At 31.7% G+C, this 18,681-nt stretch overlaps 1 protein-coding gene, 1 non-coding gene and 1 pseudogene across 3 annotated transcripts; 2 read left to right on the top strand and 1 right to left on the bottom strand.

Annotated features, from left to right (window-relative positions):
* The first annotated feature begins 8,666 nt into the window (after nt 1-8,666).
* LOC107900455 (cucumisin-like) lies at nt 8,667-14,163 on the top strand (annotated as a pseudogene).
* A 573-nt stretch (nt 14,164-14,736) lies between these two features.
* On the top strand, nt 14,737-14,808 carry TRNAP-AGG (transfer RNA proline (anticodon AGG)). The gene has a single exon. It is a non-coding gene; the product is annotated as a tRNA-Pro (tRNA).
* Nucleotides 14,809-14,999: 191 nt separating this feature from the next.
* LOC107899815 (rop guanine nucleotide exchange factor 5) lies at nt 15,000-18,019 on the bottom strand. 2 transcript variants are annotated; one of them, XM_041096015.1, is made up of 7 exons: nt 17,520-18,019; nt 17,303-17,422; nt 17,061-17,215; nt 16,756-16,830; nt 16,397-16,687; nt 15,878-16,234; nt 15,000-15,773 (listed from the first exon to the last, which is right to left on the bottom strand). In XM_041096015.1, the coding sequence occupies exons 1-7, from the start codon at nt 17,536-17,538 to the stop codon at nt 15,309-15,311; spliced, it is 1,482 nt and encodes a 493-aa protein (XP_040951949.1). In that variant the 5' UTR covers nt 17,539-18,019; the 3' UTR covers nt 15,000-15,308. The 2 variants fall into 2 exon arrangements, with proteins under 2 accessions (XP_040951949.1, XP_040951950.1); XM_041096016.1 differs by having other exon boundaries at nt 17,303-17,419; nt 17,520-17,992.
* Nucleotides 18,020-18,681: the final 662 nt, after the last annotated feature.

Genomic DNA, 18,681 nt, shown 5'->3' with positions numbered 1-18,681 from the left:
GGTTGCTGTTCGGGTCGGATCGTCGGTGGGTCGGGTCGGGTTGGGTTGACCCGACTGTTATAATATTTTTTATTTTTTATTTTTTTTCTTTTTCTTTTTTCTTTTTTCTTTCTTCTTCTTCTTCTTCAAAACCGAGCCCCCACACCGTCGCTTCTTTCACGCCGCCGTTCGAGCTGCCACCGTCGACTCCACCGGACCTTTCTCTTTCCTTTCCTTTCTCTCCCCTTTTTTCTTATTTTTGAAGCTTTTTTCTCTTTGAAACTTTTTTTTTGGAGATTCGTGGGTGTTGATTTTGGGGTTAAAAGCCCCTTTTATAGATGATTTTTGCTTCATTTTGCAGGTGGTAGGTGGCTAGGGGAGAGGGAGGCCATGCCCTAGGCCGGTGGCCGGAAATCACGGGAGTAGGTGTGCAAGTTGCTGCTAGAAGGACTAAACTGCAAATGTAGGAAAAGTTTTGGGGCCAAAACATAATGTGTAGAAAGTTTAGGGGTTAAAACATAATTTTAAGAAAGTTTAGGGGTCAAAATGTAATTTCAAAAAGTTTAGGGGTAAAAATGTAATTTTGAAAAATTTTAGGGGTTAAAATGAACTTTTTATTTTTATTTTTGATTTTTTTTTAAAAACTCAAAATCGAGCCGAACAAAATTTAGTGATTACAAAAAGGATACTAACCCTTCCTCGTGCGTAATCGACTCCCGAACCTGTTTTCTCAAAATTAGCAGACCTAAAATTATTTTCAAGGTGATCCGATCACACCACAATAAAAGATCGGTGGCGACTCCCTTTTTATTTTCAAATTCGATCCCCGTTTTTTCAAATTTAAAAATGATTTCAACAATGTGTATATATACATTTCTATAATATATATATACATGCATACATACGTATATTTTATAACCCCTATATATATACATATATTCTTTTTATATATATCTATGTACACATACATACATACATTTTGATAATATATATATGTACATATATTTTATAATTTATATATATACATATGTTTTTGTCATATTTTATAATTTTACAATGTATATATATACACACACATTTTTATATTTTTTTTACTTGATGTTTATTGGTATATTTACGTATATCTTTGTTGTTTTGTTTTTAGATTTTATAATTTCCACGTACATATCTATATGCATATTTATACTTTTATACTCCTATAATTTTGTTCATTTTCATTTTAATTATCTATTCACGTCTTTATTATTTAAAAAAAAGAGAGAATATTTCAGTCTAATTTGTTCACATATTTATTATTCTGCATGTTATTAATTTGTCATTTTATTCATTCATCTTTATTGCTATCAATCGTATTATTTTTACTTACATCATCGTAATTGTTATTCTGTCATATATGATTTTTTTACCCAAATTCGTAAAAAAAGAAAAATTTGAAAATAAAGGCAATACTCGGTATTTGGGATCTTCGAGAGGATTGAACCCTAACGTATTGGGTTCTAATTTTCTTCGTTGAATCTAAATAATCGAGAATGCTCTTTAATCAAAAAATATAAATAAAAAGCTCATTATCGGGAATACAATACGTTGTGTCCTAACGCATTGGATATGACACGTTTTCTCGAGATGAGTGTTGACACCATTTTTTTGATGAAAATGAGGTCAACTTGGGTTTTGAAAAATGAAAACAAAAACGGGAGTCGCCACCAATTCTTTTTTTGATAAGGTGTGATCGGATCACCTTGAAAAGTGGTTGTTTTTAATAAACGATTTAATTTTATTAAAACAACGATTTTGGTCCACGAAATTCAAAAAAACGGGTTCGGGAGTCGGTTACGCATGAGGAAGGATTAGCACCCTCGATACGCCCAAAATTGGTACCTAGTTGATTACTTAATGTCTTAGTGTCGAAAAACTGAAAACTTTAGAGAGATTTAAAATACGATCCTTAAAAAAAACTCGGATGACATGGATTGCAATTCAAGAAGATATTTGGCTATTTGGTTAAATGAGAAATCGAAACCCAGCACATTAGGGCACGTTCCTCGAATTTCCAAACGCAAAACATTGCCTTATTTGAAATTTTTGGAAGGATATTTGGCTATTTGGTTGAACGAGAAAAATCGAAACCCAGCACATTAGGACACGTTTTCTCGAATTTCCAAACGCAAAACATTGTCTTATTTTGAAATTTTTAAAAGGATATTTAGCTATTTGGTTGAACGAGAAAAAAATCGAATGCCAGCACATTAGGGCACATTTTCTCGAATTTCCAAAAAACTAAATATTGCCTTTATTATTTTTTTAGAAAAATTCTCGTCTCGAGAAAACTACATGTCATATCCAATGCGTTAGGACACAACATATCGAATTCCCGATAATGAACTTTTTATTAATTTTAAAAGAGTAATCTCGATTATTTAGATTCAACGAAGAAAATCGGAACCCAACACATTAGGGCTCGATTCTCTCAAAGATCCCAAATATCGAGTATTACTTTTATTTTTAAAATTTTCCTTTTCAATAATCTGAGTAAAAATGAACATATTGGATAAATAAATAAGTAAATAAATAAATGAATAAATGAATCAAGCAAATAAAATTATAAAAATGCAAGAAATGTATGGATGTACATGTGTATGTATATATATTATAAGACATAATAAGTAATGTAAATAAGCATGCATGCATATATTTATGAAAATTAAAAGGTATGTACATGGGTATGTATACAAATTACATACTATAAACGTATAAGCATATACATATTTATACACGTACTTATGAAGATTAAAAAATATACATATAGATATATATAATTGCGTATGTAAATTAATTACATAATAAATAAAAAAAACAAAATATAAAGATAAATTTAATAACCTTTAAAGGTATACATATATATGTTACAAAAATATGTGCGTGTATGTAATATATATAACAATCTTTTAGAAAAGAAAGAAAAAATAAATAAATAAATAATAAAAATAAAAATGAAAGAAAACATAAATGAAATAAGGATAATAATAATATTACTAATAGAATAACGAAATAATCTAGAGTTTAAATATATATATGCGTATATATATAAGTAATTAAAATAATAATAATAATAATATACTAAGATAAATATATTTGAAATTTACATAAATGAGTATAAATAGGAATATAACAATGTTAGCAATAATAATAATAATAATAATAATAAATGCTAATACAAAATTAATAATGATAGCATTAATAATATTTAAACAATTAATTTAGTAGAAAAATAACTACAAAAACAGATTAGGGATTAAATTAAAAATAAATAAAGTTTAGGGTCAAATTAAAAGAGAAAAACACTAAAAGGACCTAATCACAACACGCGTGAAAGGGAAGGGACCGAAAAGGGAAATATTCCCTCACCGATCAAACAGCGTCGTTCCAGTGAGGCGCGTGTGCATGGTCGGGACCAAATTAAAACAAAAGAAAAACTATGTGGCCAAAATCAAAAATAAAAAAAGGATCGCATCGAACACGCCACAAAGGAGGGGCCTATGGCGCAAATATCCCCTCTAGCGAAAACACACGGATCCTCCCCCCAGGGTAGGGTCACCGCGCGGGTCAGGGCCAAAACGGCGTCGTTTTGGCGCATGACCCTTATAGCTAAACGACACCGTTTTTTAATTAGTATAAATATATAAAAAAAAACTAAAAAAAATCAGTTTCCTCATTTTTTTCTAAAAACCAGAGAGAAAAGCTCTCTCTCTCTCTCACTCTCTCGGTCCCTCCTCCGGCCATGGTTCGACGAAGGCTCCGGCGCACCTCCGCCGTAGCAACGTCGTGGGCGGCGGCCGGAAGTGCAAAACTGGACCTTTTCGGTTCCTTTTTGAAGCTAAACGCCTTTAGGACACAGATCCAAGGCGGAACTTCGAGAAAGATGAGCCCAAGTCCCGAAAACGAGGAGAAACCGCTCGTCTCCTCCTCCTCCGACGCGGCACAGGTAAGGTGTTTTCCTCTTTATGTTTTCGGGTTAAAAAAGAAAAAAAAATAAACTTTAAAAAAATAAAAAAAGTAAGCAAAAGAAAAAAGAAAACTGAACAAAATGTTGAACCTTTTTTATTTCTGTTCTTTATCAAATAGAGGCCGAACCCCTTACAATTTGTTTTGAATGGCCTTTTATAGCCATTTTTCCACTCTCTTTTTTTGTTTGTTTCTCTCCCTCTTCTGCTGTTGGTACTGCTATTCTTTTATTGTTTGCAGGTACCTTGACGAGGCAAGGCAAGTGGGCGGGCGGTGGAGCAGAGAGTAGGCACGGCGATGGGACGTGCGGCCGCACTTAGGGTTTGAAAATTTTGTTTTGTTGTTAGGGTTAGATTTAGGCTCTTTGGGCTAGTTTTTGGGCTTATATTTGTTGGGTCAATTTGGGCTCCAGGTCTGGGTTTATTGGGTTTTGGGCTGGGCAAATATTGGGCTGTACAATGAGGAATTTTCTAAAAAATAATAAAGGCAATATTTTGCGTTTGGAAATTCGAGAAAACGTGCCCTAATGTGCTGGGTTTCGATTTCTTTGTTCGACCAAATAGCCAAATATCATTTTAAAATTTCCAAGTAAGGCAATATTTTGCGTTTGGAAATTCGAGAAAACGTGCCCTAATATGCTGGGTTTCGATTTGTCGTTTAGCCAAATAGCCAAATACCCTCTTAAAGTTTCAAAGTATGGGTTTTGGAAACCATAAGGTGATCTTGGTTTCGAGAGTTTAAAATATCATATCCTAATGTGTTGGATGTGATATACTTTCGGAACAAGAGAATCTTAAATTCCAACCCATATTGTTCAAAAGCTTTTAGGATCGAATTTTTAAAATTCTTCGAAGTTTTCAATTTTTGACATTAAGACATTAACTAATCAACTAGGTACCAATTTTTGGGCGTTACGAGGGTGCTAATCCTTCCTCGTACGTAACCGACTCCCGAACCCGTTTTTTGAATTTCGTGGACCAAAATTGTTGTTTTAATAAAATTAAATCGTTTATTAAAAACAACCACTTTTCAAGGTGATCCGATCACATCTTATCAAAAAGGATTGGTGGCGACTCCTGTTTCTGTTTTCGTTTTTAAAATCCAAGTCGACTCCGCTTTATTTAAAAAATAGTGTCAACAACTGAACTGTTCAAAATTTTTTATTCAAGTTACTAAGCTATTAGGGTTTTTTTTTAAGTTCCACCAACAAGCTCCAAATGATGATCAATATGATGGATTAGTACCCATCTATGAGTAGAAGAATATACTTCAAGTCCAAGTTGATCTGACGGTCAGTATCAAAGATCAGAAAAAAAGCTATTTGAAAATTGGTTCGCAGATTCATGATGTCTAAAATTGTTTTATGAAAAAAACAAACTGCAAAAGAGAATGGAAAGAGAACTTTTGATTAGTGTAGGCAGTGCAAATAGAGAAAACCATATAACACCGATTTTAAGAGTCCAACGACTTAAATGAAAACTTTTGAATAGTTCAGTAACCAAAACGAAAACTTATCTATAATTTAGTGACTAATGATATAGTCTACCAATAACATATTAACCTTTGAAAATGTAGATTTTAATTTTATTTATTGCTTATTAATTAAGAATTAGTACTCAAAAGGCGTTTTAATGTCAACTTTAACCCTTAATGTTTTTCTGTTTTTCATTTTGACTCTTGTTTAAAAAAAAGTTCATCTTTTAATTTTAAAGTTTTTTTTGTTTGTAAAATTGCTTGATTTGGATGAAAAATGTTAAATAATCATTAAAAACATGTTAGGGAAGTGGTGAAGAAATGTGGGTTACTTGAGAAAGCCAAAAAGTTGTTTTTTTTTGGCCCGGGCCGGGGGGGGGGTTGAATGGGAGGAGTCACCGAGGGCGGACCCACCCACCCAAAAACGGAATGTCTATTCGTTTGGACTTTGGAGTGGCCTTAGCCCTTATTTGAACTGCTTATCGGCTTCTTTCCAAATCCAAGACCTTGTGAGGAAAGATTCCACACCTACGATGCCAACTGCCAAGAACCCACGATGGGTTTCTTTTAATATATATTTGAAAATTTTATAGTTCTTTTAAAATATATATTTTTTATTTTTAATTATTTATAAATTCTTTTTAAAAGTGATTTAACATTTTAATTGGGAAAAAAAGAAAAGAAAATTAAGGGTTTAATTTCTTCATAAAAAATAAAAAGTGCGAAAATAAAAGAATAACCGTCTTTTTATATTTTTAGTTTTAAATATTTTTATAAATTTTAAATTATTTGTTGGCGTGATATCATGTCGACTAAAGCACAAATAGACTATTAAGCGAGTTCACACGCTAAAATAGTTAGAAATAATATTATAATCAGTATTTTTATTTAAGAAAAACAATTTAATTCTTTTTGGAAAAATAAATGTTCAAATTTAATTAAAAAAGGACTAAATTAATAAAAGTTAAAAAGAGAGAAAATCTAAAATTGAATTATGCCTTTTTGTAATATTTTTCTTGCGTCCCCATACAAACCGACAAATAATGCCAAGAGGTCATTTCACCTCTTTAAACTAAAATCAAACTGATTTGTAATATTTTCTCCTATTCTAACACTATGTCTCTCTCTGGACATGTTAGGAGACAAATTAGTTCGTAGTCAAGCTTCTTATTTATTTCCACACTTTAGAATTTTAGCTAAAATGTTATATAAAAATCATTTTTTTATTTGAAAAATAATTTTTGGAAAAATGATTATGAAAACTAAAAATTTTTATATAGCAAGTAGACACCCAAAATATAAAAATTTACAAATTTATCACTAACATTATTATTAAATTGTGAATAGAAAATATGACTTTTATTTAATTGGTATAATAATATATTTAGCTTTTAAATTTATATATTTTATTAATTTAATTCTAATTTTAAATTAAATCAATCGATTCAATCTCTACATATATAAATTCTATCGATTTAATTCTCAAAATACGTAATTTCAGCGGCAAGTAAAAATATATTAATAATTGAATCAGCGATCAATGAATGAGGTTTACCCTTTTTTTTGGTTGCTTCCCATACACGCCACCAAATAAAACCAAATAATGTCATTCTACCACATACAAGCTAAAATCAAACTGATTTATCATATTTTCTCCGGTCAAATTCTGCCATTGGAACATGTATTTTACATCAATTGTATATTTAATACATGTATTTGTATTTGATCAATTTTAGTCTATTTATTTTTCAAATTTTAAAAAAATTAATCCTGACCAAATAATAGCAATTAAATCTATTTGGTTAAATTCTATTATTAGTCTTGCATTATGTGTAAAGTTAGAGATGTAGATCATGTTCTCGAATTGGATCGTTCTTAGTCTTATATTTTCTGAATTCCGAAATTTTAATCTTAATGTAAACGACAACTGTTAAATCTATTAATTGGTTTTCTGCGAGTAATATATGGAGATGGCAAGTTGACATGACATTACATATGCGATAATATGTTTGACGTGTCAAATTTTAAAAATAACAGAACTGAATTAATGTGATAGTTTTCATTTGGTCAAGATTAAAACTTTAAAAGTATAGAGATTGAAAATGACTAAATTAATATATAGGTCCTAAATCCACAACTTATTCAAAATATAGTGTCTAATAACAGAATTTGACCTATTTTCTCCTATTCTAACTTCGTGGTTAAGTTTGTTACTTATTCAAATCCCTTTAGAAATACCTAAAATTCTATATCAAACTTATTTCTCAATATATGTATATATTCTTTTTGTTAAAATAAAATCCGAAAACTTAAAACTCAAAATTATCATAAATAATTTTTAAAAAATATTATCGAATCAAACTGAATTCACCCTTAAGTAATACTTAAGAAAAAAAAAATTAAAACATTATTATACAATAAATTATCAAATAAAATAATAATTTATTTAATAGGAACAATTTACCTAATAATTTCTCAATCTCAAAATACTTTTCTCCATCTTTAATGAAATAATAATAATATTGAAAAGTAGTTCACTAGTTGTAGCAATTGGTGACCCCAAATTTATTGATACTAAAGAAAAATCAAAATGTGTAGGTCATATTTTCATATCCACAAAAATATAAAAATTTAGGAACACTTATTTAATAAGCTACCATGGTAGGAAATAGACATAATACACGATTATTTTTAAAAATTAAAAATTTAATCCAAACATAAATAAAATAAATGGTTTATCCAATTTCTTTTTAAATATAATTATATTTAAAGAAATAATTATAACATTACATATTTGACTAAAATTCATGTCCAATTTTAAATATTATCCCAAATATAATTTATAACGAAGGTAATGCAATAATATGACCGTTAGAATCTAATCATTGCAATATCGCCTTTGAATTTCCTGAACTACTTTACCCGAATCCTATAAATAGGAGGTCATTATTTTTTATAAGCAACAAGAGAGCTTCATTCATTCTTCTTGATTTTCTCATATTTCTTTTCTCTAAAATTTTGACATTTTACTAAAATTACGGTAAAGAAAATTTTGTAGTAATTATCCAACAAATTTATATACAATTTTAAATATTATCCCAAATATAAATTAAAACAACAGAAAAGTATGAAAAGTTTAAATTTCTAATATAATTTATTTCCACAAAGACTAAGACTTTAGCATCTATTTTTCTCCATAAATATACTACTTGGAAAAGTTTGTTATTTATTTTTGTGTGAGCATTGTTTCAATGGAGGGAGGAAAATATCTACTTCATTGCTTTCTTTTAGCTCTTCTTACTACCAAAGCAGCCTCTCATCTTTTTCAATCCAACGCCAATGCCAATCGAAAGGTTAATACTGGATTTAATTTCTTGTCTTTTTTTTTTTCTAAAATTTCCATTGGTGATGAACTTCATTTTAAGAAAAATAAAAATTGTAATCGGTGAATATTCAGAGCTATATTGTGTATATGGGTGACCGACTTAAAGATGGAGCTTCCACAGCTTTGCTTCATAGCAACATGGTACAAGATGTTTTTGGCAGGTGTGTAAACATATGCCTCTGATTTTTTCCTTAAATATCCGTATCTGATATTTATATCATATATATATATATATATATATAAACAGGGACCAAGGTAAAAGGGCAGTCAATAGCCTTAGCCCCTCCTAATAATAGATTTATTATTTAATTTCTTAAATTTTTATAAAATTATATATTAATATAATGATAAAATTATACCGTTAATCAATAATTTATGATTTATCTCTAACTTCTCTAAAATAATTTTCTGACTTTATCCTTATATTCAAATATAGATAAGAAAATATATGTTCTCATATTCTAACGTTTTAATTTCTTTAAAAAAGAATCTTGAAAGCAAAGTAGAGATGACAAAATTCAAATCATACAACAGATTCTAAATTAAATTGTTCCGAATGGAGCAATTTTTTTAAGTGAATAAAGAGCGGGACGAATAAATTTTTTTAGACAGCAAATATGGAATTTTAAAGTCTATTTTACAAGTGTTTAATTAATTATTAATTGTAATAATTAATTATAATTATTCCCAAAACAAAATAAGACCTACTACTGGTGATTGAGATTGAGCATGCAATTGGAATGAATGCAGCGAGTCGAAGACAGTGCTGTACAGCTATAAAAAGAGTTTTAATGGGTTTGTGGTGGATTTGACTGAGGAAGAAGCACAAAAAATGGCCGGTAAGTGTAACACTCCAACCTCACATTTAAAATTTCTTCAAATCCATTATAATATATATACAAATTAACGTTTAAGTTTGTATTTATCCATTTTTTTTTGATAAAAGCAGTGTTATTTGTATCAAATCAGATTGATAGGTCGGATTGGTTGAACAAGACCGATCAATATATCGATATGAAAACAAGAGTTGAATTAATTTTTGAGTGAATCACTTGGGTTCAATTAAAAAAACTAGAAATCAAAATAAAAAATTAGCGCTTGAATCGATTTTACAATATTTTATAATATTTATGAATTTTGAATTAATTATTTAATTATTATTAGGTCAACATTTATATTGAGCGAACCAATTTGACTTAACAGATGATTTGAATGATTTAATCAAGGGTTAGATTGGTAAACTTTAGACAAAATTATAAGAATTTCAAGTAAAAAAGAGAGCACTATAAGTTCAAGTAGACTTGTAATCGAACATATTCAATTGATTCCAAATTTGATTATTTTAGATTGAATCAATTCAAGTTTTAAAATTTTTATATTATTTCAAGTTTGAATAATTTTTATTTCAAGTCAATTTCAAAATTGAATCATTGAGGTTTTTCAATTGAGCTTTTTGGGTTTTTCATTCGGATTTGACACTTAAGTTTGGTTCATTTTTTAGTTCAAGTTGAGCCAGTTCCAAGTGTGAAGCCATGAATTTTTTAGAGATCCAAAATAAAATTATAAAATTTTGAAGGTATCAAGGTTAAAATTTTTATATTAAAAAGCTTAAAGTATATTATTAATCTTTTGAAGATGCTAAAAAAATACAATTTTTTTGATAAGGATTAAAGAGTCCTCATTCAATCAAGCTGAGGGTCAAGACCTCAGCATGCCCCTCTGGTTTCATAGTGTTACTTTTTATATCAAATCAAGTTAAATCAAGTTCATATTTGAGTTAAACAAATTAAAATTTCAAGTTCTAGTTATAATAATAGATCTTTGAGCTTAATTTGAATTTTGGTTGTTTGGATATGTTCAGGAATGAAGGGTGTAGTATCAGTGTTTCCAAATGAAAAGAGAAAACTACATACAACAAGGTCATGGGATTTTATGGGATTCCCTCAACAAGTTGAAAGAGCAACCATGGAAAGTGATGTTATCATTGGTGTTTTAGACACTGGAATTTGGCCGGAATCTCTAAGCTTTGATGACAAAGGACTTGGTCCACCTCCTTCCAAATGGAAAGGCAGTTGCCAATTTCAACCACAAGACAATTTCACTTGCAACAAGTAACTTTTGTTTCTTTTTTTGGGTTATGTTACTGGGTTTAGGGGTCCGCTTCGGATACAAGTATATGTTCGATATGGGAGAAATCTTAGTGCTTCAAATGTCTAACTAATATTGCTATATGTTCAAATGCAGCAAGATCATAGGTGCAAAATATTACCGCAGCGATGGACTGTTTTTACCGGATGACTTTGAATCTCCGAGAGACTTCGACGGTCATGGGACTCATACTGCTTCCACGGCAGCCGGGAATTTAGTCGACGGTGCAAGTCTCTACGGCTTTGGTTCAGGAACAGCTCGAGGAGGGGTTCCATCGGCACGCATTGCGGTGTACAAAGTATGTTGGTCCGATGGTTGTCAGGATGCCGACATTCTCGCGGGATTCGATGATGCGATCTCTGATGGAGTCGATATTATATCAATTTCACTCGGTGGAGGACGGACCAGAGACTATTTCGAAGATGCGATCGATATCGCATCTTTTCACGCCATGAAAAACGGTATACTGACCGTAAGTTCGGCGGGTAACGATGGCCCTGGACGTTCAACGATCTCTAATTTCTCACCGTGGTTGCTTTCCGTGGCAGCTAGCACCATTGATCGTAAGTTTTCCACCAAGGTTCAACTTGGCAACAACAAGATTTATGAGGTAATATAAATACATACATGATTTATAATCATATATCAATTTTATGATTTATAATGATAGCTATCATATACATATATACACGTATGATTGTATGTAGGGAGTATCAATAAATACATTTGATCTCAAGAATAAAACGTACCCTATGATTTATGGCGGAGACGCAGCAAACACTACTTCAACATCTACTATATCATCGAGGTAACATAAACTTAGCCTTTTTTTTTCTTTTTTAATTGATCCAGTTACACATGTATAAAACTAAAGTATTTTATCTTTTCGTATCTCTTTATACTATTAATATTTTAATGATCCAATCGTTGAAGTGCAGATACTGTTTTCCGAATTCATTGGATAAAAATTTGGTGAAGGGTAAGATTGTTCTTTGTGATACGATACTTGCTAACGGGATAGGAGCCCTTTTGGCTGGTGCAGCTGGGACCGTGGCTCGAGACCAGGACAGCAATATTGACTATTCTAGCCTTTTTCCTTTGCCTGCATCTTGTTTTAACTTGGTTGACAGTCGCAACATTTTTTAGTACGTAAACTCCACCAGGTACGATTACTCGATGCGAATATAATATGAATACACAAATGAATATCATGTAAGATTTTGCCTATATGTTTTTGTAGTGCTCCAACAGCAACTATATTCAGGAGTAGTGAGGTTAATGACTCGTTGGCTCCTTATATCATCTCTTTCTCGTCGAGAGGTCCGAACCCGATTACACCCGAGATTATTAAGGTAAATTGATGGAAAATTTAATGGTTTGACTTTTTTTTCTTTCAATAATTATTGTGTCCAATATATAAAGCATAAACATTTTTTTAACGTAAATATAGAAGTATTCGTGGTCGAAGGATTTAATTCAAGCATATTCGTATTAGTAAATATTTAATCCAAATTTGTTTAAGCTTGTCAATATTAGGGATGAGTTTAGTTTAGTTTGGTTTTTTTTAACTCGTTTGTCATAATTCAATTCGATTCTAGATTTATCCTTATTTAGAATTTAAAGTTTATTTTGAAAAAATAAATTTTATTTTATATCTTTTGAATATCATTTGATAAAATTTCAACTTTTTTTTATAAATATTTCTAAAAAAATTATTTTTTTCAAGTACATAAAAAATAACCAATAACTTTTATATGGTAAATTTAAAAAATATTTCTATATAGAACTTTTAAGTTTTTGTTACTATTTTAAATATAAAATATTTATTTTTTAAATCATAAAAATTAAAATTGATTATAAATTAAACAAAAAAAGTAGCATTCGACTCGGTCCAGATAACCATAATATTTTAACTTGTATTTCATCATCTAAACACCTTGATTTGGATCAATCTTTGATTTTTTTATTTTCTTACTCAATTCTAAACAATATAATTTTTAAAATTATACTATTCTAATATTTTTCTTTTATTAAAATTTTAAAAATAGATAACTTAAAATATTTTTTTGATGCGATATAAATTACAATTTAATATAAGAAAATAAAATATTATATTATAGATCTAGAAAAAATGGTTAGGTGATATTTTTATCCAAATCTTTCCAAATATATGATAGTATATGATTTTGCAGAAACTTGTGTAGGATTGATGGTTTTTTTTTTTTCATTAAATTGTTGTTTGCAGCCAGATATATCAGCACCAGGGGTTCACATTCTAGCAGCGTGGTCTTCAATTTCTCCTGTTTCTGAAATTCCAGGCGACAACAGGTTCGTGACATTCAACATAATCTCAGGAACATCAATGTCTTGTCCTCATGTTTCTGGTGCAGCTGCCTACGTTAAATCATTTCATCCCACATGGTCTCCTGCTGCTATTCAATCTGCCCTTATGACCACAGGTAATTAATTATAAACCTCATAACAAATATGTTTTATAGTTCGATTAGGTACAACTTTTACTTAAATTTCCAATTGCAATGTTAATTGCAGCCGCCCCCATGAGCTCTGGCATCAACATGGAAGCTGAATTTGCATACGGTTCAGGCCATTTGAATCCTTTAAAAGCTGCAAATCCAGGTCTAGTATACGATGCCAATGAAACCGATTACATAAACTTCTTATGCGGACAAGGATACTCCACTCGGTTAATACAATTATTATCCAAAGACAACTCCACTTGTCCTGAAGACACTAATGGGACAGTTTCGGAACTAAACTACCCTTCCTTTGGCCTTTCCACTTCGCCATTGAAATCATTCAGCCGTACCTTCAAAAGGACCGTCACAAACGTGGGATCTCCGACGGCGGTTTACAGAGCTAACCTGAGTTTTCCGACAGGTACGTTGAAAATCATGGTTAACCCCGATGTTCTGTCGTTCACGTCGGTGGGACAAAAGCTGTCTTTTGAAGTAATAGTGGAAGCGACAATAATGGATAAAGCTATGGTGTCTGGTGCTTTAGTGTGGGACGATGGTGAGCACAAAGTGAGGAGTCCCATCGTTGTGTTTATATGAACATCCTTCTATTTTGTAAACTCCATGTTTGTACGATGTAATTGGCTGCTTCATGTCTCTGTTTGCTTTCTTTGGTAATAAAACTCTTAAAATTATATGCTACATTGAAATTTTAATTTTTCAGATATAATCTAGTTATCTCTATGATTGAATTTGGTGTTTGATTAGTGAAATTACTTAAAATTTATAATTTAAAGTAGTATTTTTATTTTTTATTTATTTTTACATAAAATGTTTAAATAAAACGGCTAAAAAGTAAAAACCAAATATCTAAGGGTTGAGATTGATATTAACAAATTTTGTAAATTTTTAGGGTTAAAATTATTTAATTTTTTGGTATTAAAATTAAATGACAAATTTTGTAAATATTGAAGGCTAAATTTATTGAATTTTAGATTTAAGATCAAATTTATAAAATGTGCAAACATTGAAAGGATAAATTTATTATTAGGCCAATAAAAAAATGCCCACGTCAACCTTCCGTGAAATCTGACTAAAATTTTAAAACCGTTGTTGATGGAATTGAAAGTTTTTGAAGTTGAGTGACAAAAATAGAACTTACCCAAAAGTTAGATGAACACTCAAGTTGGTTACCCAAAATTAAATCGAAATTGTTAGAGTTTCCCATTACTCAAACTGTTTTTAAAACTTACATTAACCGATGGCAAACAGAAAGGGCATTTGGTCTAGTGGTATGATTCTCGCTTAGGGTGCGAGAGGTCCCGAGTTCAATTCTCGGAATGCCCCTTTCTTTTTCACTTTTTTCAGCTATAACTGGAAAAACCATCTAAAGTAAACCAAGATCCAATGACCCGTGTAGGGCATTTGGTCTAGTGGTATGATTCTCGTTTAGGGTGCCAGAGGTCCCGAGTTCAATTCTCGGAATGCCCCCTTTCTTTTTCACTTTTTCCAGCTATAATTGGAGAAAGCATGTGAGGTGAACCAACATCCAATGGCCTATAAACTTTGATATCATGTCATTCTCGGTTACATTCACATTTAAAGTCCTATAAAAATGTATACCCTCTTTTCATACAAAACCTGCTTCAAATTTACTACAACAATGTGGACCATAAATATCACTCTTCTACTGCACCCAACAAGTTTTCTATCATCAACTATTCCCTTCTATTTATCACATCTGTATTATTTTCCATCTTCAGGAAATCTCAACTGACAGTATATCACAGACGATTTTGCCGCATACTCGTCCCATTATGGTGTACCGATGATTGATTTGATGTAACTTAACCCTTTTGATTCTCTGGCATATCTGTAGTCTTGGAGTTCATTATTGATGAACCATCACCGGTTGGATTCCCGCAGACCTTTGCTCTAGGATCAACTCCAAGATAATTAGTCAAGACCCTCTTCACTCCGATGCCACGGCGATGAGGCTTGCTGTTGTTGTTGTTGTTGTTGCGGTTCTCCTTGAGAAAAGGAGTTCTTTCTCCCCCTGCAGGGCTGATCAGGGGTGCAGCAGGCGAGAAGCTCGGTCTGGTGATTGCTGTTTTGTACGGAGTGCTTGAGACAGGCATGACCGGGACCTTTTTGTACGTGATTAGACTAACTGTAGTAGGAACCGATGACAAATTCTCAGAATACTTCGTTAAGTCATCGACATATATCAAATCGTCGATCCGAGCCACAATGTTATATGCCAGGCTTTCTAGAACTCTTGAATAGCTTTCAAGAATGGACTTTCCAACATCCTGCAAGTTTAAAATAAGGAATAGTTTGAATAACATTCGGCACTAGAATGAAGCAGCTTTCAGCAAAACCAGATATTTTCGAGAAAAGGGTTCAAAGTTCGAACCTTGTTGCACTGGATTTTGCTTGTATCCAATGTAGTTTGCGTCAAACCCGGGAATCGTTGCTTCAAACAAAGCAAGAGAGTTTTAGCTCTTTCTGCTAGATATTCTCTTTTATTTCCATCAACCATCATATCTTTTACTATTTCCCATGATGATTTTGTAGTAGATCGGTTCGGATTGACTGGAGGCTTTGAATAAGATCTTCGACACCACACGTATATTGAGGCTTCGACACGGTTTGCAATCTCAAGTGCAACATGTTCTGATGATAGATCGAGGAAATCAAGCAGGCACTCTGCCGAGAATTGATCAGATGTTATATACCTGTAAATGAAATCTCCAAGACAAGCTCTTCCACTCTGCAACACAATTTTCGGGAACTATGTCATGTGTGACACATTTGATAACAGTTAGTAACATTTAAGAGCTCAAGCAGGAACTTGTGACATTGTCCGTAGACTGGAATGCTGTCCCCAAACGGAGAACATAACAAGACAGCAAATTATGTCTAGTTTTCTGACCTTTGGGAGTGTGTCTAAATACGAAACCGGAACTTCCATTTCGGATATAGAAATGCTGTTGATTGCCATAGCAGCTTTCAATATTTGATTCGTGCACTCGCGAGTGTGATTCAATTGCTTTCTCGAATGATCGCTGAGACCACCAGTAGGCACACGGGGCACTGGTAGCCACCACTTCTCATCCTGGCGTTGCAGAGTTTTCCGGAACGAGGCAGAGCCATCGGCATCCGGGGATATAATCCCTTGATCAACATACCAGAACTCTGTATTGGTGAAACCATCTAATATATCCTGCATAACAAAGCTAGCATGTTCTGAACTCAAACTTGAACCCGAAAGCAAGCATTGTTAGTTCTTACCAGAAGCATGTTATCGAGTTTACGCAGGGCTGGGAGGTTTATGAAAATATCTGATCTAGGCCTGCAAGTCATGACCTATGAAAAACAAAAAAAAGAACAGTTAAAAGGACGAGAAACTTTATCTTTGGTGACATGTTACTCAAACTCGGGTGTGAATGTTCGAAGTTTTTAAGGCACTCGAGCTCGGGGATTGCTAGGAATAAGCATCAAATACAGATCTTTTCACTTTTTATATCTACATATACATCAAACACGACTATTTAAAATGAGATTTCAAGAAAAAGAAAGAAGAATGAGAGCAATACCTCGAGCTTACTTCCATCTGGAAAATTTTGGCAAGAGGGTATGAACTCAACAATGTGGTCACTAACACAAACAAGCCATTCCATCTCTCTTTTCCACATTGATTTCTTCTCCTCAGGAACGGGCTCTAATCTCCACAATTGCCCAAATACAGTAGCTATATACAATATATCCCAAATTAAATTGGAACAAGAACCCAGGATCTAAATATAGTAGCTACATACAATATTATAAGAGGGTATACCACAAAGATTGGTGATGGCATTTGAAATGGCCAAAGCTGTGCAAACCCCATTTCCTGAACCTGACATGTCTTCACCAAGCAACAATTTTGCAAACCTCTCTTTCATCATATCTGTCTCTACTAGAAATTTACAAAGAAGAAAAATTACAATTAGATTTAAAAAAAAAAACTAAATAAAAAACTGCAAATTTTTAAACTTATAAACAACATTACTAACCATTGATCTTTGAACCCATTTTTTTATACTTTTCATCTTCATCTCCATTTCCATTAGAAACATCTAAGTTGTTTGACACTGAACCAGCAGCAGTAGCAATGGCTTTCCTTATAGGCAAACCCAAAAGAGAAGAAGCTGAAACGCACCCACTGGAACTACTACTACTACTACAAATACTAGAACTGCTCTCTTTCGACTCACCACCGTCATTAAAGCTACTCAACTCAGTTGCAGATAATGACTAGGTCCAATTATCTTTCTTCTTCATTGAAGCCTCCATATTTAAATACTTTGCTAACTTTAAAAAAAAAAAACACCCTACCCTTTTCTTTATCTTTGAAAACAAAAACCCCAAAAAGAGGCTAAAAGCTTTGAGTTACAAAGGGAAGACATTTGCTGAGACAGTGAGAGACGGTGAGTGGGCTAAAAGGATTTGATTTTTTGAACTGAAGACGAAGAAGGACAGATGGGGCACGTGCCATTGGTTTAACGTCTCTCTTAAAAGCTGCATTTTGTGAGAAAAGGTCTATCAAAATAGGTTCAAAATAATCATGGTTAAATTATTCTATTAGTCCCTATATTATGAGTAAATTATAGATTTTAATCTATGTACTCTAATTTGATTAATCTTTATATTTTTTGGATTATAAAATAAGAATTTTGATCAAATAATTCTAAAATTTTATATTGCAAACATATTATCACATATATCCTGTCATGTTCGTTTGTTATTTTTTGCATAATAAACACATAAAAGTCATGTAATTTTAGTTAATGAATTTAAATTGAAGAATATGGATTAAATCTGCAACTTAAGCAAATACGGGAAAAATAGTAGAATTTGACCTAATAGATTTAATTGCTCCCAATTAGATAGTAACTGAAATTTCAAAATTCTTAAAGTATAAGGATTAAAATTGATGAAATTAAAGTATAAGAACTAAATTCATAATTTTCATATAGTACATAGACTACTAACAGAATTTGACCAATAATGATATTATAAGAAGTGATGAGTCAGCTGTCGGCTCGTTTAGAGCCGATAGATGTGTCAATTTACGTGAACTACGCTAATCTTAAATGCACCGCAAAATTAAATACAGGTAAGGTTGTAGTAATATCTATATTTTTATATGATAAAATGTAAATTTAATATTTTTAA

Source organism: Gossypium hirsutum, chromosome D06 (genome assembly GCF_007990345.1).
Source record: "Gossypium hirsutum isolate 1008001.06 chromosome D06, Gossypium_hirsutum_v2.1, whole genome shotgun sequence".
Classification (NCBI taxonomy): Eukaryota; Viridiplantae; Streptophyta; class Magnoliopsida; order Malvales; family Malvaceae; genus Gossypium; species Gossypium hirsutum.
Note: the sequence above shows the minus strand (reverse complement) of the source record. Positions and strands in the feature narration are given on the sequence as shown.

Coding starts and splice junctions, on each gene's coding strand:
- LOC107899815 (XM_041096015.1), bottom strand. Junction 16,688..16,755: donor AACTCGATAACATGCTTCTG/GTAAGAACTAAC, acceptor TTTGTTATGCAG/GATATATTAGATGGTTTCAC. Junction 16,235..16,396: donor ATTTAGACACACTCCCAAAG/GTCAGAAAACTA, acceptor ATTGTGTTGCAG/AGTGGAAGAGCTTGTCTTGG.